This window comes from Babylonia areolata, chromosome 10 (genome assembly GCF_041734735.1).
Source record: "Babylonia areolata isolate BAREFJ2019XMU chromosome 10, ASM4173473v1, whole genome shotgun sequence".
Lineage (NCBI taxonomy): Eukaryota > Metazoa > Mollusca > Gastropoda > Neogastropoda > Buccinidae > Babylonia > Babylonia areolata.
Genome location: NC_134885.1, coordinates 39,130,693 through 39,155,578, shown reverse-complemented (window position 1 = coordinate 39,155,578; position 24,886 = coordinate 39,130,693). Strand labels below are relative to the sequence as shown.

At 46.9% G+C, this 24,886-nt stretch overlaps 1 protein-coding gene across 2 annotated transcripts in view; it reads right to left on the bottom strand.

The window, feature by feature from the left end:
• Positions 1 to 5,758: 5,758 nt before the first annotated feature.
• The window catches only part of LOC143286997 (ATP-dependent RNA helicase DHX58-like), a 49,956-nt gene continuing 30,828 nt past the window's right edge, over positions 5,759 to 24,886 (bottom strand). For both annotated transcript variants that reach the window (XM_076594997.1, XM_076594998.1), the window contains exons 14-19: positions 23,829 to 24,013; positions 20,908 to 21,046; positions 17,628 to 17,731; positions 13,795 to 13,924; positions 10,589 to 10,756; positions 5,759 to 9,577 (exon numbers count right to left, since the gene is read on the bottom strand). In XM_076594997.1, coding sequence (XP_076451112.1) covers positions 8,931 to 9,577; positions 10,589 to 10,756; positions 13,795 to 13,924; positions 17,628 to 17,731; positions 20,908 to 21,046; positions 23,829 to 24,013 — 1,373 coding nt within the window. In that variant the 3' untranslated portion in view covers positions 5,759 to 8,930. The remainder of the gene's footprint in view (positions 9,578 to 10,588; positions 10,757 to 13,794; positions 13,925 to 17,627; positions 17,732 to 20,907; positions 21,047 to 23,828; positions 24,014 to 24,886) is intronic.

Here is a 24,886-nt window from a genome sequence, read left to right as displayed (position 1 = left end):
CAGAGAAAGGATCATGTCACTGGATTGTTGTCCAGAGAAAGGATCATGTCACTGGATTGTTGTCCAGAGATAGGAGCATGTCACTGGATTGTTGTCCAGAGATAGGAGCATGTCACTGGATTGTTGTCCAGAGATAGGAGCATGTCACTGGATTGTTGTCCAGAGATAGGAGCATGTCACTGGATTGTTGTCCAGAGATAGGATCATGTCACTGGATTGTTGTCCAGATAGGATCATGTCACTGGATTGTTGTCCAGATAGGATCATGTCACTGGATTGTTGTCCAGAGATAGGATCATGTCACTGGATTGTTGTCCAGAGATAGGAGCATGTCACTGGATTGTTGTCCAGAGATAGAATCATGTCACTGGATTGTTGTCCAGAGAAGTATGAACCACTTTAAAGCAGTGGATTATTAACCTTAGTGTAACTCAAATTAAAGGCCAAAGATTCATTCATATTACAGTTGAGTTTCTTTTGGATTATGTTTTATCTGCTGTTTGACTTTGTGATTTGAAATGTGCTTTTCTCTGATTTTTGAGAACCAGGCTTTGCTTTCGTAGATGATGCAGCTTTTCAATTTTCATAACACTTGACCTGTTGAGCCTTGCACCCAAAACTTTGCTCTTGCATCAGAATTCTCTCATAAAAATAATTTACACGTTTCTTCATGGGCATAAGCCACAAAGAAATGGAACACTCTGTGAAATCAGCACCACAGTAATGAAACCTGTAATGACTATGGTGTATACAGATTGTATGGACTGATAGTCAGCATCACTAATGAAGGATTCACACTTTCCAATGGTGTTTGTCCATGTCTTAGATTTTTAACACTTTCATTCTCTGTGCCAATGCACGTCTTAAACTTTCATGACACTTTCATGCTCTATGCCAATGCAGTTCTAACTTCATAACACTTTCATGCTGTGTACCAACACAGGTCTTAAACTTTATAACACTTTAATGCTGCATGCCAATACAGGTCTGACTTTATAACACTTTCATGCTCTATGCCAATGCAGGTTACTCCGGAGAGAGAGAGAGAGAGAGCACAATACCACTGTCAGCGATGCAGTGGACCTCAGTATTTTTTGTTTGTGTGTCCGTGCCACCAGGTCTCCAAACAGTGTGTAGATGTCAGAGCTTGAATATGATACTTATATAGTTCTTTTCAATTTGTTCCCATTTGAACACTGATGTCAGAGCCTGAATATTATATTTATATAGTTCTTTTCAATTTGTTCCCATTTGAACTTTTTGAGATGGTTAAATAATTCATTGATCCATCCTTTTGCCATTGGCTAATTATAATAAAGATAATTTTGTTAAAAGTATTGGAAGACTGTATAATTTGCGTTGTTTGCACTATATCTATCTAAAGATGAATTATTATTATTAGTTTTGTGTACATGAGTGTATTGGAAAAAAAAAAAAAGCCATTGAAACAAAGAGAGCAGGCTGTCGGCTCTGTGTGGATTGAAGACATGTTGACAACAGTGGTGGCTTGAAGTGACTTCATGTATTCATCATGGTGTATCTGTTACACCATATGGTCTTATCATTTGTATGCTTGTATGTTGGACATCCCATATTGTGTTGAAGTTACTGGATACAAGTGTAATCGATGTTTGAGAGTGTATTCTTTACGAACAGTTCGCATAATGTAGAATGTTTCAGTGTGCTCCGCCACTCACCTACCCACCCATCCCCCCCCTTTTTTTTTGCTGCTTTGTTTCTTCATTTTATACCCAGTTTATTTTCAGTGTCTTCTTGTGTAAGTCATGTTTCTGTCTTTTGTTTTGGTTTCTTTGCCCCTGTTCAAGCTTTATTTCTGAACACCACAAGTGACCACAGGTTGTTTTCTCTTCTGGTTTCTTCTAAGACTGCTGCCTCTGCACCCCCTACCACTCAACCACACACACACACACACACACACACACGGCAATGGCCGTAAGATAATTGTATTTACCCTCTAAGTCGTAACTCAGAACAAGTGTTGGGCAGGGCTGAGTTGTTATAACCATGTAGGGATTACTAACTGGACTATGCTGTGACAATAACCTTTTTTTTTTTTTAACACAGGACTTCTGTCTGAGTTTGAATGCTCTTGCATTCCTTGTCCACCTGTAGAATGTCTTTTTTTTTATTATATAATTTGTTTCCTTTTTGTTCATTTGTTCATCCTAAGATCAGGACTGGTCCTCTTGTGAGTAGCCAAAGATATTTGTTTTCAAAAGATTTTTTTTTCTTCTTCTCTTTTTGGCACATCTGTGACATTTTCTGCACATGCAGTACATAGAGGTTCTGGTATTAACCTTCGTTCATGAATTGTGGCAATCCATTCCTTCAGTGAGATGTGGGGAACTGAGTGAATCCGGTTGAATGACATTGCTGTGTGAGTTTTGTCAGTGATGTTGTCTTGCTCTCTCATGTTCTTTTTACCGACTAGTGTATTCCATTATGTATCTTTATATGTTTGATTTTTACAGCTTTTGTTTAATTGATCAACTCGTTTTCAAGGACAATGAAGGACTTGTTTGAAGCATGACCAGCAGTTGATTGGTTACGCTTCAAACGGTCCTTCGTTGTATTAACGTGTATAGCTGGTGGCAAGATTGTGAAGCCAGATGAAGCGGTTATTTATTCCTGATGAGCATACACGGAAGTGATGATTGATAGATGATATTGTTGTGTCTCTTTATTCACTGCATCTGTCCATTCCATTGGATTTTTTTTTCATATGCAAGTATTTGTATGTGCTGTTTTGTTATTTTCCTAAACATTCCTTCTGTGTACAAGATCATTGGTTCTTTAGTTTATTTTTTAGCTTGGATGCTGGCATTATAATCTTGTACTACTGGTTTCGCCAGTCATTTCTGTGTCAGGCTCTTGATTCATTAAGTTCTTCTGTTAGTGTGAATTTTGTATTCACTTGCCTCACTGAAAATGATCAAGGATTGGAATGATTGAAAGGGGATGAAGACTACCAAGCAGGACGGAAAATCATTTCTTCTTCTTCTCCTGTATTCTTGGGCTGCAACTGTTATACAGTGAGTGGGCTCTTTAAGTGTTTGACCAATTTTACCCCATGATGTAGGCATCCATAGTCCATTTTCGGGGTTGGCCAGAAAACAACTAGAAAGGAAGATAGGATGACAACTTGAAAGGAAGATAGTGGATGGTTTGACTGAAAAATGACCCAAGAGTGAGTCAGTGAAGAAACACAGGTAAAGAGCCAGACTGAGGCGGATGACTGTGGATGTTCAGAATGGAAAGAAAGCCAAAGAGAAGAGGAGAGTGGGTGGGTTGGAGGGGTATTGAAGACAGGAGGAACAGGACAGGAACCACTTTGAACAACTCTGGAGGTTGCTGCTCTTTTCTTTAAGTCCTTCCACGCTCAGTGTGTATGAAGTGTGGAGTGTTGTCCTAGAGGTAACGCGTCCGCCAAGGAAGCGAGAGAATCTGGGCGCGCTGGTTTGAATCACGGCTCAGCCGCCGATATTTTCTCCCCCTCCACTAGACCTTGAGTGGTGGTCTGGACGCTAGTCATTGAGATGAGACAATAAACTGAGGTCCTGTGTGCAGCATGCACTTAGGGCACGTAAAAGAACCCAGGGCAACAAAAGGGTTGTTCCTGGCAAATTTCTGTAGAAAAATCCACTTCGTTAGGAAAAACAAATAAAAACTGCACGCCGGAAAAAATACAAAAAAAATGGGTGGTGCTGTAGTGTATCGACACGCTCTCCCTGGGGAGAGAAGCCCGAATTTCACACAGAGAAGTCTGTTGTGACAAAAGAGAAATACCATAGAACGTTACCTGTAAAATTCTACAGAGACCGGTTAGTTCCCGCTGAGTGTATCAAGGTAGGGAAAAAAACAAGTTTCCACACAATCGACCAGTTCTTTTAGCTAGTGCCAGCAAAATGCACACTTTCCCTCTCCCTCCCTGTTCCTTTCTTTTGAGAAACCAACTTCAGCAGAATTTTTGTTGCGAGGTGCCAAATCTTACAGTGGTTGGTTGCCTTGGTCAGGTTTAGTAGTTTTCATGGTTTTTGTTTTTGTTTGTTTGTTCGTATGTTTGAGTTTTCGCATGTTTTCACCCTTTTCTTCTTTTGTGTTTGTGTATGAACTAACTTATTAGGGGCGTTGCTATATATCTGCTTTCCATGATACCGTCTTATGTGGTGGTCCAGAACTTTTTTTTCCCCCCTCCTTTGTTCTAGGTGGAGTCAGAATGGATTTTTTTGAAAGGCAGAAAGACAGTTTTATCTGAGAGCCAATGATTTACAAAGAAATAAAAATGTACATAGGATTTGTGTATGTGTGTATATGTGTGTGTGTGTGCGTGTTTATGTGTGTGTTTGTGTGTGTGTGTGTGTGTGTGTGTGTGCATGTGTGTGTGTGTGTGTGTGTGCCCTTCCAGTCAGAATGGGAAAAGGGGAGCTTGCTACAAGACTTTAAGGATGCATCCATCATCCACGTGTACAAACGGAAAGGTGAGAGCACGTCCTGCGACAATCCCTGTGACATCTCCCTTCTGTGGGAGGATGTGTGTGTGTGTGTGTGTGTGTGTGTGTACGCACGCTTGTTTACGTGTGGGGGGTGGGGTGGGTGTGTATATGCTAAACAAAGAGAGAGAGAGAAAGAGCCGGGGACTTAAGTAGGCGAAACGGGACTGGCAGGTTGGCAAAAATAAGACCGAGAGTCAAAAAATTCACAAGAGGCCATAACCAACGGGTGGGCGGCACGAGGGAAGAGTATCGGCGAAATGGGAATAGGCAAATTGGACCTGCACCGACTACCAGTGATGTGACATCTCTGACCAGGTAAAGTGTCAGTGTTGCAACATCCCTGACCCAGTTAAGTATCAGTGATGCGACATCTCTGACCCGGTTTCGTGTCAGTGGTGTGACATCCTTGACCCAGTTAAGTATCAGTGATGCGATATCTCTGACCCAGTTAAGTGTCAGTGTTGTGACATCTCTGACCCAGATAAGTGTCAGTGTTGTGACATCTCTGACCTAGTTAAGTGTCAGTTATGTGACATCCCTGACCCAGTTAAGTGTCAGTGTTGTGACATCTCTGACCCAGTTAAGTGTCTGTTGTGACATCTCTGACCCAGTTAAGTGTCAGTGATGTGACATCCCTGACCCAGTTAAGTATCAGTGATGCGACATCTCTGACCCAGTTTCGTGTTAGTGGTGTGACATCCTTGACCCAGTTAAGTGTCAGTGATGTGACATCCCTAACCCAGTTAAGTATCAGTGATGCGACATCTCTGACCCAGTTTCGTGTCAGTGGTGCGACATCCCTGACCCAGTTAAGTGTCTGCTGAAGACCCCCTACTGACGTCCATGGGTTGTGTCTGATGGTGTGTGTAGCCAGTGGGACCCATTTATGACAGTGACATTCACAGACAAACAGTGGCAGTGTTCTGTTGTTTGCGTTTTTATGCGTTGTGTTATGGTTGCGTTGTGGTGTGTTGTTGTATTGTATCGTACTGCATTGCGTTGTATGTATTGTGTTGCTTTGTACTGTGTCGTAGGTATTGCGTTGTTTTGTATAGTACTGTATTGTATTGTGTTGTGCTGTGCTGTTTAGCAAAACGTTTTGTCACAATGGGTGTGTTGTGTTGCGTTGTTATGCGTTGCAGTGTCCAGTGTTGCATCGCGTTGCGTTTCATCGTATACTGTAGCGCTGCATTATCTTGCGTTGCGTTGCGTTGCACACACACACACACTTGTAATGACTGCTATACATTGTAGTTCTTTTTATTCTTATCATTTCAACTCCCGGAATATATTCTCTACTTTATGAAACTACACATAAAAGCAAAACAAACAAAAAACAACAAAACACACCGACATGAAAATAATGACTACATTGCTAATGTGTGGTAAAAAAAAACAACAACCCCCCCCCCCACCTTTATCAAACAAGCAAAATTAGATGTAGATAGGAGAACAAAGAAGTACATTAGTGACACGCAAAATCAGGTGTAGACTGTAAAAAAAATGAAAGCCTTTCACTTCCGATCGTTGAAAACAATATCACAGTTTGACATTTGACAAATGTAGACAGTGAGAAATTGTTTTTTAAAAACACTACTATTTGACAATATTATTTTTTTGCTGCTTATGGTCCAGTCAATTGCTCAGGGCCATATCAGAACTGTCCAACTTTTATATATATATATATATATATATATATATATATATATATATAAAGGAATCCAAGTTAAACACATTTAAAACTCTCTTCACATGATAAAAAAAAGTACACACTTCATGAAATTATCTTAACCATAAAACTCCTTAAGGCAGATACGACGAAAAGCTGTGACGAGGATGTACGCTTAGTTTATCACCCCGAGATTACTGTAACCACAACAACAACAACAACAACAAAATTAGGAGAGAGAAAAAGTTAAAGAAATCAAAATACTTCAAAGCCACACAGAAAATACAAAAAGGCACAGGCATGTAAGCAAACAACAGTGCAGAATGAACAGCTAGTACCCAACTTACTTTTTACTACATCAAAATCTTTATAGATGATAACAAAACTCACAGAAATTAGTACCTACACATATTCGTGACAGTGGTTATCAGCAAAAATGAGTAAAGGAATAAATAAAAGGTAGTAAAAATAGAGAGATAGAGACAGAGACAGAGAGAAATCTGCAGAAGACGAACTACTCAACAAAACATCATAACAGGTGCTAGACGTGAACAAATGTTGCAAGCTAGAAATCACTTTTTGTACATGCAAAACAGCAAGTGGCACAGATCACACACATACTTCACCTGTTAAACATTATTTGAAAGGACTGCAGTTCTTCAAGCGGGATATTAAATACCAAACATCCAATACTTCACGAAAATCATAGTAATCAATGCTGTTTATGTTGCAATGTTTCAACGGACGCAGTTACCGTGGAAAACCTGGTACTCGACCTAACTCAGTTGGTAATATATCATGCTTATTTCAACCAAAAGATCATCATGCTGACTATAGAATTAATGAAAGATTCCTGGCCAAACCATGCTTAAAGTATCTGTACAGCATGGCTTTACAACCATGTCGCATTTATTCTGTATTGTTATGCATTGTATTGCATTGTGTTGCGCTGCTCTGCACTGCATTACATTGCAGTGTATTGAACTGTATTGTATTGCATTTTATTACTTTCGGTAACAACAGATTGCTGTTTGTGGGAAATTAGGGGTGCTCTCCCCTGAGAAAGCGCGTCGCTAAGGTGCAGCACTTACCTTTTTTCTTCTTCTTTTTTTTTCTGTCTGCAAATTGTATTTGTTTTACGATCGAAGCGGATTTTTGTACAGCACTTTGCCTGGGACAGGCCTTTTGTGGAGGAAGAGATGGGGGAAAATGGAGAATCTGCACCTCAAAATAGCTGCATTTAGTATACACCCCACCCCTCGGCTCAGAGATTCTCTCCCAAGATGTATAATCATTATCCATCACTGTTGGGAAGGTACTTGATCCTGCAAAATCTTGATGCTCGCATGAACCTTCCACATGAAGAACATACAGTTCACATACACACACAAACACTTGCACACTCGATCTCTCTCTCTCTCTCTAACCGTTTTCAAAACTGGTCACAAAACGAATGAAAATGGAGTGCTGATCTCAAACATTATGGGTCTCGTTGCTGTTAGTTCTCCAAAGTTTTCGCAGATATGTGTGTGTTGTGAATATGCTGACATGCCAGGAAAAAGCTGTGTGTATGCATGTGTGTGTGTGTGTGTGTGTGTGTGTGTGTGTTATATTCCATGTACTTGTGTATATGATATCTTTAAGCATTGTAGAAAAAAAATGACTAACAGAAAAAGTTTTTCATGACAGTCGAACCTCAGTATCTAACCTGTGTGTGTGTGTGTATGAGTGTGTGTGTGTACAGAAACCACCCTTCTTATTTCAATCCCTATTGGAGAACATATTTGTAGATGAAAATCCCACATTTTCCCTCCTGTCCCCCCCACCCCCCCAACCAAATCGACGACCATGTTATCCGTAACATCACATGCATGTATTGCCGTTTCCAAATCCAGCACAATTATTATGATATGAAATGATGGATTCAACCACACTGTGTTAAAAACCTTTCGATTAAAAAAAAACAAAAAACAAATAAAAAACAAACAAACAAAAAAACAAAACAAAAAAACCCATTTCATGTGGTCATCGGCTGAAAGCAAAAACACTATTCAGAGCAGCTATATATCACCACATAAGTCTCAAAACTACGAATGAAGAAGAAGAAAACAAAAAAAAAGAAAGAAAGAAAGACAGAAAAAAAAGCAAACAGAAAATGAACTTACAATTTTGTCAGCAAAGGGAAAAGATGCAGTCCAGAGCTAAAACCATATCACGTAAAATCCGTTGAAAAACATCAACGTTAAACTAACTTTTGCAGAAAGAGAGAGAGAGAGACAGAGAGAGAGAGAGAGAGAGAGAGAGAGAGAGAGAGAGAGAGAGAGAGAGAGAGAGAGAATGTGCACTACACATAACGAGTGCATGTCAAATCTGTATTAGCGGTTAATGCGTGCGTGCGTGCGTGCGTGCGTGCGTGCGTGTGTGTGTGTGTGTGTGTGTGTGTTTGCGCGCACTTGCATGCACGTGGACGTCCATGGGCCGTATTCAATCACGCGTTTCATGCGTGCGTACATGACACATCACACACTTCTACTTCTCTCTTAGCTCTGTGCTCAAAGTCACTGGGGTTATCGCACTGAACGACTGTTCACCAGGTTCCTGCAGGTCTGACGGCTGTGTTTTCAAAGCCTGGGTCCAATGTCAATAGTCTCCCGTCGTCTTTCCTGTCCCGTCATGGAATGGACAGACCCCCCCCCCCCACCCCCCTGGTCCCCCTCCGCCCCCACCCCTCGCCCCCTTCACGTGCTTCAGGCCGAAGTGCTCTGATGGCCCAGCTCCTCTGGGGTGATCTCCTGGATAGTGAAGGGAAGCCCCCCAATCCCTTTGAACTTCTTCACAGGCCCGGAGTCGTCGCCCTCGAAAAGGAAGCTCTTGATCTTGAGCACGGGGTACTCCACTCCGGTCGGGGTGTAGCGGACGACGCAGCCCCACTCGCACCCACATTTCTGGCAGTGCGCCTTGGCCGTCTTCTCCAGACCTTCCTGGAACTTCTCGGCCAGTTTCCCTTTCTTCTCTACCCTCTTCCACCGCCTCTGGAACTCCTCGCCCATCACCAGCGTGTTGGAGCCGTTCAGCAGCCGCAGGTCGGAGGACGAGCAAGCGAAGACTTGGCACTTGAAACAGAGCAGACTGTAGACGACGCCAGAGACGTCCTGGCGGCGTCGCTTCAGGCTGGCTCTCTCCGCCTCAATTTTCCGGGCTTCGAGGTCGGCGCGCTGTTTGTGGGTCATGTCTTGGAGGAAGGCGTTGGGGTTGTCGGTCATCTCCTGCTTCACCTGAGCGATGGCGCTGTTCATGAGGCGCTCAGCAGCCATGCTGCCTTTCTCCTTGTCGGCGGTGTCCGGCTTGTGGCTGCCCAGCACGTGGTACTCGCTGTCCCTGTGCCGCGCCCGTCCTGAACATAGATAGGGTTCGGTTTTAATTAAGCGCTTAGTATCGTTCTGCAGCTGGACCTGTACAACGCAGGGTTCATTCTTTTATCGTTCAATTATCTGTTGTTTGACCTGAACAATGCACAGTTCAGTTGTCATTTTGTTATCCTCTGCTGAACAATGCAGGGTTATGTTCATTATTTAGTTATCTGTCGTTGACCTGAACAATACAGTGATACGTTTATCGTATAAGCTATCTGTCAGATACGTTTATCATTTAGTGATCTGTTGTTTGACCCGATACAGGGGGACGTTATTGTTTAGTTATTTGTTGCCAAACTTGCACAATGCGGGGTTATATTTAATAATCATCTGTTAATGACCTTAACAAACAGAAAGCACGCTTATCGTTTGGTTATCATCTAGTGCCCGACCTGAAGAACAGCTTATCGTTTATGTACAAATCGTTGCGTAACTTGAAAGATACAGGGATACGTTTACCATGTGTCAACCTTTCCGTGAAAACGCAGGGTGTAAAGGCATGATGTACAAGACCTTGCTAGTTACACCCAGAATGCTTGACAAAGAACTGTCATGTTTGCAGCATGACTGTGGTCAGAATGAGGTTCAAATACATATCACATACACACGCACGCACGCAGGGGCGCGCGCACACACACACACACACACACACACACTTCATCTGAACCATTTAAAGTCCATTAATACTGCTGAACCATCTAAACTTCATTCATACTGCTTTACAAAAGACAACACACACATGATACACACATACACACATAACACACACACACACACGCACGCACGCACGCACTTCATCTCAACCATCTAAACTCCAATAATACTGGAAGAGACAACAGGCACACACACACACACACACACACACACACACACACAAACACCACCACCACCACTACCGCCGCCACCACCACAATAAGCCCCCCTCGCCCCCCCCCCCCCCCCCCCCCCATCTCTCCCCTCCCACTTCCACACACCCCCAAACCCTTGCCCACCTCGTGTCTGAATCATGGCAATGACATTGGCCCGGTAGTCGTAGCGGATGACGACACTGCAGGCCTGAATATCAAGCCCCTCTTCCGCCACTGACGTGCACACGAGAACCTTGTGGTCTCCTTTGTTGAACTTGTCCAGAACGTCGGAGATCTCTGACGTGGTCATCCCTGAAGAGAAAGAGAAAGAGTCTTCTTCTTCTTTGCTCGTGGGCTGCAACTCCCACGTTCACATGTATGTACACGAGTGGGCTTTTACGTGTGTGACCGTTTTCACCCCGCCATGTAGGCAGCCATACTCCGTCTTCGGATCCATGCTGAGTATGTTTTTGTTTCCATAACCTACCGAACGCTGACATGGATTACAGGATCTTTAACGTGCGTTTTTGATCTTCTGCTTCCGTATACACACGAAGGGGGTTCAGGCACTTGTAGGTCTGCACATATGTTGACCTGGGGGATCGGAAAAATCTCCACCCTTTACCCACCAGGCGCCGTTACCGAGATTCGAACCCGGGACTGAAAGTCCAACGCTTTAACCACTCGGCTATTGTGCCCGTCAGAAAGAGTCATCTCTAGTGAGTGTCCTCATGGCAGCCCCCCATGTCAGCAGGTCTGTAACAATGTGTTTGCATGTTTTTTCCCCTGCAGCCGCGACTCCGTAGTTCACCGGTGTCTTCAAGCTGGTGGAGTATGATCGCTGGTGACGCCACAGTGTAGGGGCAGCCTTCCTCTTGTTTTGGGAGGTGGGCGCATGCAAGGTGTGATGGTCGTGTTGGTGTGTCCACAGCTGGCCAAACACGGGCTGGAAGGGGTGGAGTGGAGAGGAGTGGGGTGGAATTTTGTTTTTAATGTCCCGTCACACATACAGGTGGTTTCGCAGACATGCTAATGTATCAATTTTCACATTTGAATGTTATAGTTCAGGCAGGAGAGGGGGGGTGGGGGGTGGATAGGGGGTTGAATGGTGACTTGGGGGAAACTTGGAAGAAGGAGAGTGGAAACAAAAAATGAACATTTTTAATAGATATTCAAGTACGAAAAAATATCAAAGAAAATTATTCAATGGATTTCGCGAAAAAGTCGTTGATTTCACAAGAGAAATGTCAGATAATCAATGTAAAGTAGTCTAAAAAAAACCATCAACGTTCCCACTGACCTGTGATGACACATGTACGTGCAGGTAAGGCTACATCGAATCACACTAAATTTTTTTTTTTTAATTCAGAAAAAGAAAAAAAGAAGCATAACTGTCATATCACTGAAACAAATACTCTTGACAATACTTAGTCCGTAATGACTTAGATAACAATCTGACATTTAAACTTAAAACTGGTCTGCGAATCGGATCGAAGTCTGAGAGACAGAATCGATCTTGTTCCAGACTGGTGCATCACGAGGCAGCCGGTTTTCAAAACGAAATCGATCTGTTAAGGGGTAGGTTGTGTATGTATTAGTGCTGCTTTTTTAAGGGGTTGGGGGCCGGGCGCGGGGGTTAATTTATGTATACCACTGTGTGATAGTTGTGTCCGACTATGACCATCAGAACAGCAGAGGAGGCAACTGCTGTCCCGACTATCTGGGCTAGAATTTGATTTTAGTGGAGAGTGTCTTTCCCAAGTTACATCCCCACTCTCTCGGCCAAGAGGATTTTAGGACAGTCGGGTCTGGGATGGTCTCCAAATGCCAGCTAGCCCCCATGGCTGCAGCACTAAGAGCCAGTGAAATGTTGGCTTCCAGTCTGAGAATCATAGTCCTTCGCAAAAGACTAAGTTGTAAATGACTTCCCACTGCAGTGGAAAAACCACTAATCAAACAATTCTCACTTTGCTGTTGGCCCAGCTGTAAGCTTATGTCAATCTGTGATACAAACTGAACGTTGGGCCAGTGCACCACTGTACTGCACATACACTTCATGTACAGGGTTTGATAAAGGTCCCAGAAAGAAGCAGCGTGGGTTAGTGGTCAGTCAGGACCAAGTGGCTGTGGTCAGTATTGCTGAGGACAGGTCTGAGGAGGAAGGTGGCAGGATGGGTAAGATGCCCGTCTGCCGATACAGAGCCCGCGAGGGTCTGGGATGGAGTCCCGCTCTCGCCCTTTCTCACAAGTATGACTAGTATCATCTTGGATGAACAGACAATAAGTAAATACACGAAATCCCAAGTATGACTGAAAAATCAAAACCAGCGTCTTATCATTCGGATGAGACGAATAAACCGAGGTCCCGTGTACAGCAAGCACTTGGCACACTGAAAAGAACCCAAGGCAACAAGAGTGTATTGTATTGTATTGTATTGTATTGTATTGTATTGTATTGTATTGTATTGTATCATTATTTTCCTCTGTGTGTTGTCCTCTGGCCAAATTATGTAGAAGAAATCCACTCTGATAAGTACACAAATACATAAGCATGTATTCAAGGCCTCAATAAGCGCGTTGGGTTATGCTGCTGTCAGGCATCTGCCTAGCTGATGTGGAGGTGTAGCGTATATGAATCTGTCCGAACGCAGTGACGCCTGCCTGAGAATCTGAATCTGAAACAGTTCTGAGGACAGGCCAGACTTCACCCGCTCTGGCACAGACATGTTATTCACAGTTCACACAGCTTCTCTCATTCTGAAGACAGCTGCGATGGAACTTCCAACACATTACAAAGCCATACAACGTACAAATAACGTACCAGACTGTACCACACACGGGCATTCACTCAGTACGGCAAAGAAACGTACAGCTAAGAGATTAGTTCTTGTACGCGATGTGCACCAGGGGAAGAACGGAAATTGTGATACCCTTGGAAGAACTCGATAATTTATTTTTAGGTGTTGTGGTTTGAACATGTCTTGATGTGGGGGGCATGTAGATTTCAGAGTATACTATATTACAGTGATTTCTTTCCTGTTCTTGTTTTGTTTTACTATTCCGGTAAGCTGTAAAAGCCCATTCGTAGACATGACTGAACATGGGAGATGAAACCCAAGGATAACAACCCCCCCCCCCCAAAAAAAAAAACAACAAAAAAAACCCCAACAAAAAACACCCCCCCCAAAGAAAACAACAAAACAACAACAACAAACAGCAACAACAACAAACAAACAAACAAAACAAAACAAAAAAACACACAAAAAAACAGTAAAACGAAAAAAAGGGGAACCATGGACATACTGACACACTGTATGCCCACGAAGAGAAAACACACAGCCAGCACTCACCAACCCCTCTTCTGCTGCCGTACATCCGGCCCGGGTTGAAGGACCTGAGGTCAGGGTGGTCCTGGATCCAGCGCTGAATGGCCAGGGTCAGGTCAATGGTCTTCACAAACACCATGCACGCACACTCCTCCTGAAAAAAAAAAAGAAAAAAGAATGCATTGCTTCATTATTCATCACGATCTCCTCCTCCTGCGACCTCCTCCTCCTCCTCCCTCAACTCCGCGAAAAGCCAATGAGGTGCCAGACAGAAGAATAGTTCAGCAGATTCCTCCAGGTCTGTCGACTGCGTGTCATAGCCTAAGTCTCAGCAAAATGGTTCTCCTGTCCATTGTGCAATTCTTTTTTTTTCTTTTTCTCAAGGCCTGACTAAGCGCGTTGGGTTACGCTGCTGGTCAGGCACCTGCTTGGCAAGATGTGGTGCAGCGTATATGGATTTGTCCGAACGCAGTGACGCCTCCTTGAGCTACTGAAACTGAAACTGTGCAATGTTGTCAGTCCATTGTTTTTTGTTGTTTTGTTTTCTGTCTTCCCACCCATCTCCCTCCCTCAGCAGTTCTTTGGAGGGCCGTTCTAGCGAGGCCATTGGACCTTGTCAAGTGGCCATGGCAGCCCACCTTTCTTTTTCTTCACTGATGTCAACAGATCTTCAAAAGGTCCAATGTGCTGCTTGTTGGTTTGGTTCACTGATGACGTCATCAGTGTGCTGGACAGGGTTAAAAACAAACAAACAACAACAAAAAAACCCCAACAAAAACGATCACAAAAACTCCACAAAACACTCACTGCCAACAGGTTGAGCTTGCTTGAGAAATACCAGTAAACCACCAGTGGTTTTCAAGGCAAATTCTGAAGAAAATGTTGTACACTATCCGACATTCAACAAACTGCAATTACTTCTCTCACCCCCCCCTCCTCCCGCCCCCTCCAACAACAACAATTAAAATCCCTGTCTGATTACAATAAAATGTTTCCCTTCCTCCCCCCCCCTCCTCCCGCCCCCTCCAACAACAACTAAAATCCCTGTCTGATTACAATAACATGTTTCCCTTCCACCCCACCCCCACCCTTTCCTGCCTGCCCCTCTCCACCAAGCCACCCCTGTCTATCCCACCCCACCTACCCCACCAAGCCACCTCTGTCTGTCCCACCCCACACACCCCACCAAGCCACACCTGTCTATCCCACCCCACATACCCCACCAAGCCACACCTGTCTATCTCACCCCACATACCCCACCAAGCCACCTCTGTCTATCCCACCCCACATACCCCACCAAGCCACCTCTGTCTGTCCCACCCCACATACCCCACCAAGCCAACACTGTCTATCCCACCCCACATACCCCACCAAGCCACTCCTGTCTATCCCACCCCATCTACCCCACCAAGCCACTCCTGTCTGTCTCACCCCATCTACCCCACCAAGCCACCCCTGTCTGTCTCACCCCATCTACCCCACCAAGCCACCCCTGTCTATCCCACCCCGCCTACCCCACCAAGCCACCTCTGTCTGTCTCACCCAACATACCCCACCAAGCCACCCCTGTCTGTCTCACCCCATCTACCCCACCAAGCCACCTCTGTCTGTCTCACCCCATCTACCCCACCAAGCCACCCCTGTCTGTCTCACCCCATCTACCCCACCAAGCCACCCCTGTCTGTCTCACCCCATCTACCCCACCAAGCCACCTCTGTCTGTCTCACCCCACATACCCCACCAAGCCACCCCTGTCTGTCTCACCCCACATACCCCACCAAGCCACCCCTGACTATCCCACCCCACACACCCCACAAAGCCACTCCTGTCTGTCTCACCCCACATACCCCACCAAGCCACCTCTGTCTGTCTCACCCCACATACCCCACCAAGCCACCCCTGTCTGTCTCACCCCACATACCCCACCAAGCCACCCCTGTCTGTCTCACCCCACATACCCCACCAAGCCACCCCTGTCTGTCCCACCCCATCTACCCCACCAAGCCACCCCTGTCTGTCTCACCCCATCTACCCCACCAAGCCACCCCTGTCTATCCCACCCCACCTACCCCACCAAGCCACCCCTGTCTGTCTCACCCCACCTACCCCACCAAGCCACCTCTGTCTGTCCCACCCCACATACCCCACCAAGCCACCCCTGTCTATCCCATCCCACCTACCCCACCAAGCCACCCCTGTCTATCCCATCCCACCTACCCCACCAAGCCACCCCTGTCTGTCCCACCCCACCTACCCCACCAAGCCACCCCTGTCTATCCCACCCCACATACCCCACCAAGCCACCCCTGTCTATCCCACCCCACCTACCCCACCAAGCCACCCCTGTCTATCCCACCCCACATACCCCATCAAGCCACCCCTGACTATCCCACCCCACATACCCCATCAAGCCACCCCTGTCTATCCCACCCCACATACCCCACCAAGCCACCCCTGTCTATCCCACCCCACCTACCCCACCAAGCCACCTCTGTCTATCCCACCCCACATACCCCACCAAGCCACCTCTGTCTATCCCACCCCACATACCCCACCAAGCCACCCCTGTCTATCCCACCCCACATACCCCACCAAGCCACCCCTGTCTATCCCACCCCACATACCCCACCAAACCACCCCTGCCTGCCTACCCACCCAGTCATCCCTGTCCATCCTACCCCATCTACCCACATAGCCACCCCTGCCCACCCGTGTCCATCTCACCCGACCTACCCACCCAGCCACCCCTGTCCATCCCACCCCACCTACCCACCCAGCCACTCCTGTCCACCCCACCTACCCACCCAGCCACTCCTGTCCATCCCACCCCACCTACCCCACCAAGCCACCCCTGTCCATCCCACCCAACATACCCCACCAAGCCACCCGTGTCCACCCCACCCCACCCACCCACCAAGCCACCCCTGTCCACCCCACCCAACATACCCACCCAGCCACCCCTGTTCACCCCACCCCACCTACCCCACCCAGCCACCCCTGTCCATCCCACCCCACCCACCCACCAAGCCACCCCTGTCCATCCCACCCAACATACCCACCCAGCCACTCCTGTCCATCCCACCCCACCTACCCACCCAGCCACCCCTGTTCACCCCACCCCACCTACCCCACCAAGCCACCCCTGTCCATCCCACCCAACATACCCCACCAAGCCACCCGTGTCCACCCCACCCCACCCACCAAGCCACTCGTGTCCATCCCTCCCCACCCACCCACCAAGCCACTCGTGTCCACCCCAACCCACCCACCCACCAAGCCACCCGTGTCCACCCCACCCCACCCACCCACTAAGCCACCCCTGTCCATCCCACCCACCCCAGTCCATCCCACCCCACCTACCCCACCAAGCCACCCGTGTCCACCCCAACCCACCCACCCACCAAGCCACCCGTGTCCACCCCACCCCACCCACCCACTAAGCCACCCCTGTCCATCCCACCCACCCCAGTCCATCCCACCCCACCTACCCCACCAAGCCACCCGTGTCCATCCCTCCCCACCCACCCACCAAGCCACCCGTGTCCATCCCTCCCCACCAACCCACTAAGCCACCCCTGTCCATCCCACCCACCCCAGTCCATCCCACCCCACCAAGCCACCTCTGTCTATCCCACCCCACCTACCCCACCAAGCCACCCCTGTCCATCCCGCCCACCCCAGTCCATCCCACCCCACCTACCCCACCAAGCCACCCGTGTCCATCCCACCCCACCCACCCACCAAGCCACCCGTGTCCATCCCACCCCATCTACCCCACCCACTCACCCCTGTCCATCCCACCCCACCTACCCCACCAAGCCACCCGTGTCCATCCCACCCCACCTACCCATACCCACCGGGTTCTTCTCCTTCAGTCTCAGCAGAATGTCCTCCAGCGTCTGCAGCCTGGGATTGAAGTCCTCCCCGTCCATGCAGGCCACCTCCAGTTTTTGCTCGTGACCTGCAACACGGAAGAGGCAGCTTGTATTCCTATTCCTCTTCCCGTGTCGCCTCTTCCCGTGTCGCCTCGCCTCTTCCCGTGTCGCCTCTTCCCGTTTCGCCCATCACTGACCCAGAGGATCTCGGTTCGCCCATCACTGACCCGGAGGATCCCGGTTCGCCCATCACTGACCCCGAGGATCTCGGTGCGCCCATCACTGACCTGGAGGATCTCGGTTCGCCCATCACTGACCCAGAGGATCTCGGTTCGCCCATCACTGACCCAGAGGATCTCGGTTCGCCCATCACTGAACCAGAGGATCTCATTTCGCCCATCACTGAACCAGAGGATCTCATTTCGCCAATGACTGACCCAGAGGATCTCGGTTCGCCCATCACTGACCCGGAGGATCTCGGTTCGCCCATCACTGAACCAGAGGATCTCGGTTCGCCCATCACTGACCCAGAGGATCTCGGTTCGCCCATCACTGACCCAGAGGATCTCGGTTCGCCCATCACTGACCCGGAGGATCTCGGTTCGCCCATCACTGACCTGGAGGATCTCGGTTCGCCCATCACTGTCCTGGAGGATCTCGGTTCGCCCATCACTGACCCAGAGGATCTCGGTTCGCCCATCACTGACCCGGAGGATCTCGGTTCGCCCATCACTGACCCGGAGGATCTCGGTTCGCCCATCACTGACCTGGAGGATCTCGGTTCGCCCATCACTGACCCGGAGGATCTCGGTTCGCCCTATTCATGATTCGCCTGTGAGTTCAACTGCTCTGTCTCAGTCTCTTTCTGTCTCTAACCCCCCACCTCCACCCCCCACCCCCACCCTCTCTCTCTCTCCCAAAACATCACCACCCTCTTCTATGTTACAAGAATGAATAAATAAATGAACACACACACACACATATCATATATATATATATCTAGAGAGAGAGAGAGACATATACAGATACAGATATATTGATACTATACAAGTAGGCACAAGTCTAAACACTTTGTTGAGTGGGACACACACACACACACATACACATACACACACATACACAGACGCACACACACATACGCGCGCACAGACATACACAGACACACACATACACACACTCACACAGACTGGCCATGTCAACATGTCAGTAGCCTTCTTCCACATGCTTGTTCACCTAAACACACACACACACACACACACACATAGAGGACAGAAAGACGGACACACAGACAGACTGACTATGCCTACATGTTTACTGTGACAGTGACGTACAGACAGACAGACAGACTGGCAGCGTGTTTACTCTGGAAGTGCCGGACAGACAGACAGACAGACAGACAGCATGTTTACTCTGGAAGTGCCGGACAGACAGACAGACGGACGAACAAACAGACAGACAGACAGACAGACAGCATGCTAACTGTGGAAGTGCCAGGCAGACAGACAGACAGACAGACGGACGAAGAAACAGACAGACAGACAGACAGACAGACGGACAAACAGACAGAGAGACAGACAGACAGACAGACGGACGAAGAAACAGAGACAGACAGACAGACAGACGGACAAACAGACAGAGAGACAGACAGCATGTTAACTGTGGAAGTGGCAGGCAGACAGACAGAGAGACAGACAGACGGATAGACTGACAGACAGAGAGGCAGACACACGGATAGACAGAGACAGACAGCATGTTAACTGTGGAAACGCCAGGCAGACAGGCAGACAGACAGATAGACAGACAGACAGACAGACAGCATGTTTACTGTGGAAGTGGCAGGCAGACAGACAGAGAGACAGACAGACAGACAGACAGCATGTTAACTGTGGAAGTGCCAGGCAGACAGGCAGACAGACAGATAGACAGACAGACAGACAGACAGCATGTTAACTGTGGAAGTGCCAGGCAGACAGACAGATAGACAGACAGACAGACAGACAGCATGTTAACTGTGGAAGTGCCAGGCAGACAGGCAGACAGACAGATAGACAGACAGACAGACAGACAGCATGTTAACTGTGGAAGTGCCAGGCAGACAGGCAGACAGACAGACAGACAGACAGACAGACAGACAGCATGTTAACTGTGGAAGTGCCAGGCAGACAGACAGACAGACAGACAGACAGACAGACAGACAGACAGACAGCATGTTTACTGTGGAAGTGGCAGGCAGACAGACAGAGAGACAGACAGACGGATAGACAGACAGACAGACAGATAGACAGACAGCATGTTTACTGTGGAAATGCCAGGCAGACGGACAGAGAGACGGACAGAGAGACAGACAGAAAGATAGACAGAGAGACAGACAGATAGACAGACAGCATGTTTACTGTGGAAATGCCAGGCAGACGGACAGAGAGACAGACAGAAAGATAGACAGAGAGACAGACAGGCAGCATGTTTACTGTGGAAATGCCAGGCATACGGACAGAGAGACGGACAGAAAGATAGACTGAGAGATAGACAGATAGACAGACAGCATGTTTACTGTGGAAATGCCAGGCAGACGGACAGAGAGACGGACAGAGAGACGGACAGAGAGACAGACAGAAAGATAGACAGCGAGACAGACAGAGAGACAGGCAGCATGTTTACTGTGGAAATGCCAGGCAGACGGACAGAGAGACGGACAGAGAGACAGACAGAAAGATAGACAGCGAGACAGACAGAGAGACAGGCAGCATGTTTACTGTGGAAATGCCAGGCAGACGGACAGAGAGACAGACAGCGAGACAGACAGAGAGACAGGCAGCATGTTTACTGTGGAAATGCCAGGCAGACGGACAGAAAGATAGACAGCGAGACAGACAGAGAGACAGGCAGCATGTTTACTGTGGAAATGCCAGGCAGACGGACAGAGAGACAGACAGAGAGACGGACAGAGAGACAGGCAGCATGTTTACTGTGGAAATGCCAGGCAGACGGACAGAGAGACAGACAGAGAGACGGACAGAGAGACAGGCAGCATGTTTACTGTGGAAATGCCAGGCAGACGGACAGAGAGACAGACAGAGAGACGGACAGAGAGACAGGCAGCATGTTTACTGTGGAAATGCCAGGCAGACGGACAGAGAGACAGACAGAGAGACGGACAGAGAGACAGGCAGCATGTTTACTGTGGAAATGCCAGGCAGACGGACAGAGAGACAGACAGAGAGACGGACAGAGAGACAGACAGAGAGACAGGCAGCATGTTTACTGTGGAAATGCCGGACAAGGTCCTCATCCTTTGGAAGGAAGGCCTGAACGGCTTCCTTTCCCCTGACTTCGGCCTGCAGAAACTCCAGGGCGTAGCGAGACTCGCAGTTCTCGTTCAGGGACAGACTCTTCTGGTACCTCTGCAACAACAACAACAACAACAACAACGATAACAAGAGCAACGGCAGCCACAACAGCAACAACAACAAAATAACAGGAACAACAAACACATAAAAAAACAAGGAAAAAAAACCCCCAAAGAACCAACCACATTAACATCACCAACAACGATGCCCCAACTACGTCTACTACAACTACTGTTGCTGCTGCTGCTGTCATTACTATCATTGATACAATAATAATACTAATAATATTGATAATGATGATAATGATAAGAAGAAGAAGAAGAAGAAGAAGAAGAAGAATGATAATAATAATTATGATAATGATCATGAAAATGATGATAAAAATAATAACAATCATCATCGTCATCATCATCTCATCTATATTGCTCCTTTCTATGTGAAACATGCTCATTTGTACTGTGCAATGTAAAAAAAAAAAAAAACAACAACAACAAGAAAAAACAACAACAACAACAAAAAAAAAAACACAACCCCAAAACAAAAACGAACAACAACAACAACAAAAAACTGATGTTGAAAATAAAACACTGAACATATAAACGCTAAAACGAAACTTAAATGCACTACCTTGCACAAACATCCATCAAAATACTAATTTATGCTCATGCACACACACACACACACACACACACACACTAATCATCATACACAACACTCATCACACATATCACAAACATCACAATCCTAAAATCATGTTCACATATGTACACATCATATCTCAATACTCAACACTATTGTCCAAATACTTTAATACCATATCACAACACCTGAAAAAAAACAAAAAAACAACCCAAAACACAAACCTTCTCAACACCGATTACATACACCTACATGGTGTACACCTCAAATAATGATATTTGAAATCAGTCTTACCCCCTCCCCTCCTTCCAACACCTCAACAACAAACACAGACGACATACACCATGGGCACACTGTGCACTTGACGTCCCATGCCGGAGTCGTCCGGTGCAGAAGTACCAGTTAAGAAGTACCATAGGCTATTGTGTTGTGCTGTGCCTAGTTTGCCCCTCCTCCGTTAAATACACTGTGCCATGCCAAGCCGATACAAACCAGACCTATCAATTTGCTCTGCTGGCCAAATTTCGCGGCTAAATCAGTAATCAGACGTCTCTGACAGGCCGTCAACTGCTCAGCCAACCACTGCACCTCCTTGCCTCAAGCGATGAGTAGTACATATTGGTGTATAGCACTAAGAGCCAGTACAACCTATTTTGAGAATCACTGTTATAATCCTTCACAAAAGACCATGCCAACCAGCCCCAAAGACTGTATAGCACTATGAGCCGTTGCAGTCTTGCCTCCTGAATAGCACTGAATCTTGTGTAGAGACAAATTAAAGTACTTTTTATACCAGTCATTCACACGCACACATAACTCTAAACTTGAGAAACTGAAGACAAAGAAGAGACAGAGGAGGGAGGCTATCATAGGAAGAGGTGGGTTTTAAGGCCAGACCTGAAAGAGCTGAGTGTGGAGACCTGACGAAGCGAAAGAGGAAGTTCATTCCAAAAGCAAGGTCCAGAGACAGAGAAAGAACGGCGGCCGACAGTGGATCGAGTGTTTGAATCTGGGTATGCGTAAACAGAGTGGATCCGAAGCCGATTGTAGAGAGAGAGCGAGATGGGGTGTACAGGTGAAGGCAGCCACAGAGATAGGAAAGGGGCAGATTTGTGGATACATGTATAACATAGAGTGCTGATATTGTACTTTATTCTGTGTGAGACAGGAAGCCAATGGAGATGTTGCAAAAGAGGACTGATGTGCTCACATCTTTTCTTTCCAACGGCAAGTCGGGCAGCAGAGTTTTGTATGTGCTGAAGGGACTGAATGGATGAAGCATGTAAACCTGACAATTGGGAGTTACAGTAGTCAAGGCGAGAGAGAATGAGAGAAACGACAATGCCAGATGTTGCGACGGTGGACAGACATTTCCGAATGGAACTGATGCGCCACAACTGACAATATCAGGATTGACAGGTCTGACTGATAAATTTCTGCATATACAGTGTGTTGTCAAGGACAACGCCAAGGTTCCTGATTGAGCTGGAAAGAGGGATGGATGTGCTGCCAAGTTTGATTGTGTCAGTTGGGATGGAAGAGAGACTTTGTTTAGTTCCTATGATGATTGCTTCAGTTTTGTCCGCGTTAATTGCAACTTGTTAAGAGTCATCCAGTTTTGAATGTCCAGGAAGCAGTCAGATGTTTCTTTCAAGAGCCAGGGCACATTTTCAGGGGTATCACTTTTATGAAGCTGAGTGTCATCAGCATGAGAATGATGACTGACACTGTGTCGGTTGATAATTTCAGCAAGAGGAGCAGTGTACAGTGTGAAAAGCACACGGCCTTATTCAGATCCCTGTGGGACTCCGTGTTCGACTTTAACGGGTTCAGGCTGACAATCATCAACTATGGCAGACTGGAATCGGTTGGTGAGATATGATTTGAACCAGCTGAGAGCAGTACCGTTGATACCAAATGTAAAGTGAAGACGGAAAAGAAGAACTGAATGGTCTATCGTATCAAAGGCGGCTGACAAGTCGAAAAGAGTGAGAAGGGAATTTTTCCTGAGTCAGACGCTAGCCGTAGATCATTAAGGATGTGGAGGAGTCCTTCACAAAAGTCAAGGCCACAAGCCCCCAAGCTGTATAGCACTTAAGAGCCAGTGCAACCTTGCCTCCTGGCTTGAAAGTCATTGTCAAAGTCCTTCACAAGACAAAGTAACAACAGGTCGGTGGAGTGAGTCGAACGCTCTCACCTCCAGCATCTCCAGGGAAGCGAACAGCTGGCTGTAGGCCTGGCGGTCATCCACCAGAGAGTCCAGCTGGTCCATGAGCTGGCGGACCCACTGGGTGTAGCGCAGCTCCCCCCGGTTCAAGTCTGGCGCTGTCAGCGACTTCCTCAGCTCCTCCCTCACCTCCCGATCTGGCTGTCTCTGCACGTCTGTGGTGAGCATTGGTTGATTGACTGGTTGGATGGTTGGCTGACTGATTGGTTGAATGACATGGATACTTATTGACATGGATACTTATTGACATGGATACTTATATAGCGGCCCGTCCTTGGTCAGAGACCAAACTCTGAGCACTTTACAAACGTGCAGTCATTTGCACACCTGGCTATCTGTCGTGTTGGAACCGACTGAGGGCGTGCCTTTTGACTCTCATCATTCGTTCGTTTCCTGTGTCGTTCAGTCGCATGGTGTTGGTATTTGATAATGATTTAATAATTTGTTTAAATACTGTGCCTTTCCATCTTAAACTTGCTGACGAGGGCCGTATCAATGTGAAACTCAGCGTAAAAAAGAAGCCTTTAAACACTGAAAGACAATTTGTATGCATAACCCTTCAGTCAACAAACCAAACACAAACAATATTTTATGCATGCAAACATACACACACATATGCACGCCGCACGCACGCGCACAAACCACCACCACACAACATAACCCTCACCATACATACCACAACACCTGAGTGATGCCATATCATATCACAATAATTAAGACCAATATCACAAAACTAAAAACCGTATCACAATAAATGACCGTTCAAACCAATTCACGTACGCAACGCTGCACAAGCAACGACGCGTCACAAATCGCAACACTTCAAATCAATCTGACCCTCCCTCCCTTCTACGCAACACCTCAACAATACACGCACAAAAACAGAAACAGCACAAACTAGCACTGTCGGTGGAAAGGTGAAATTCAAGCAGGTGATTCATTGTCACGACAGCCACCAACACCCAACAAACACCACAGCAATACTTAAAAACAAACATGCAAAAAACACTTTCAACTCGGAAATCGTA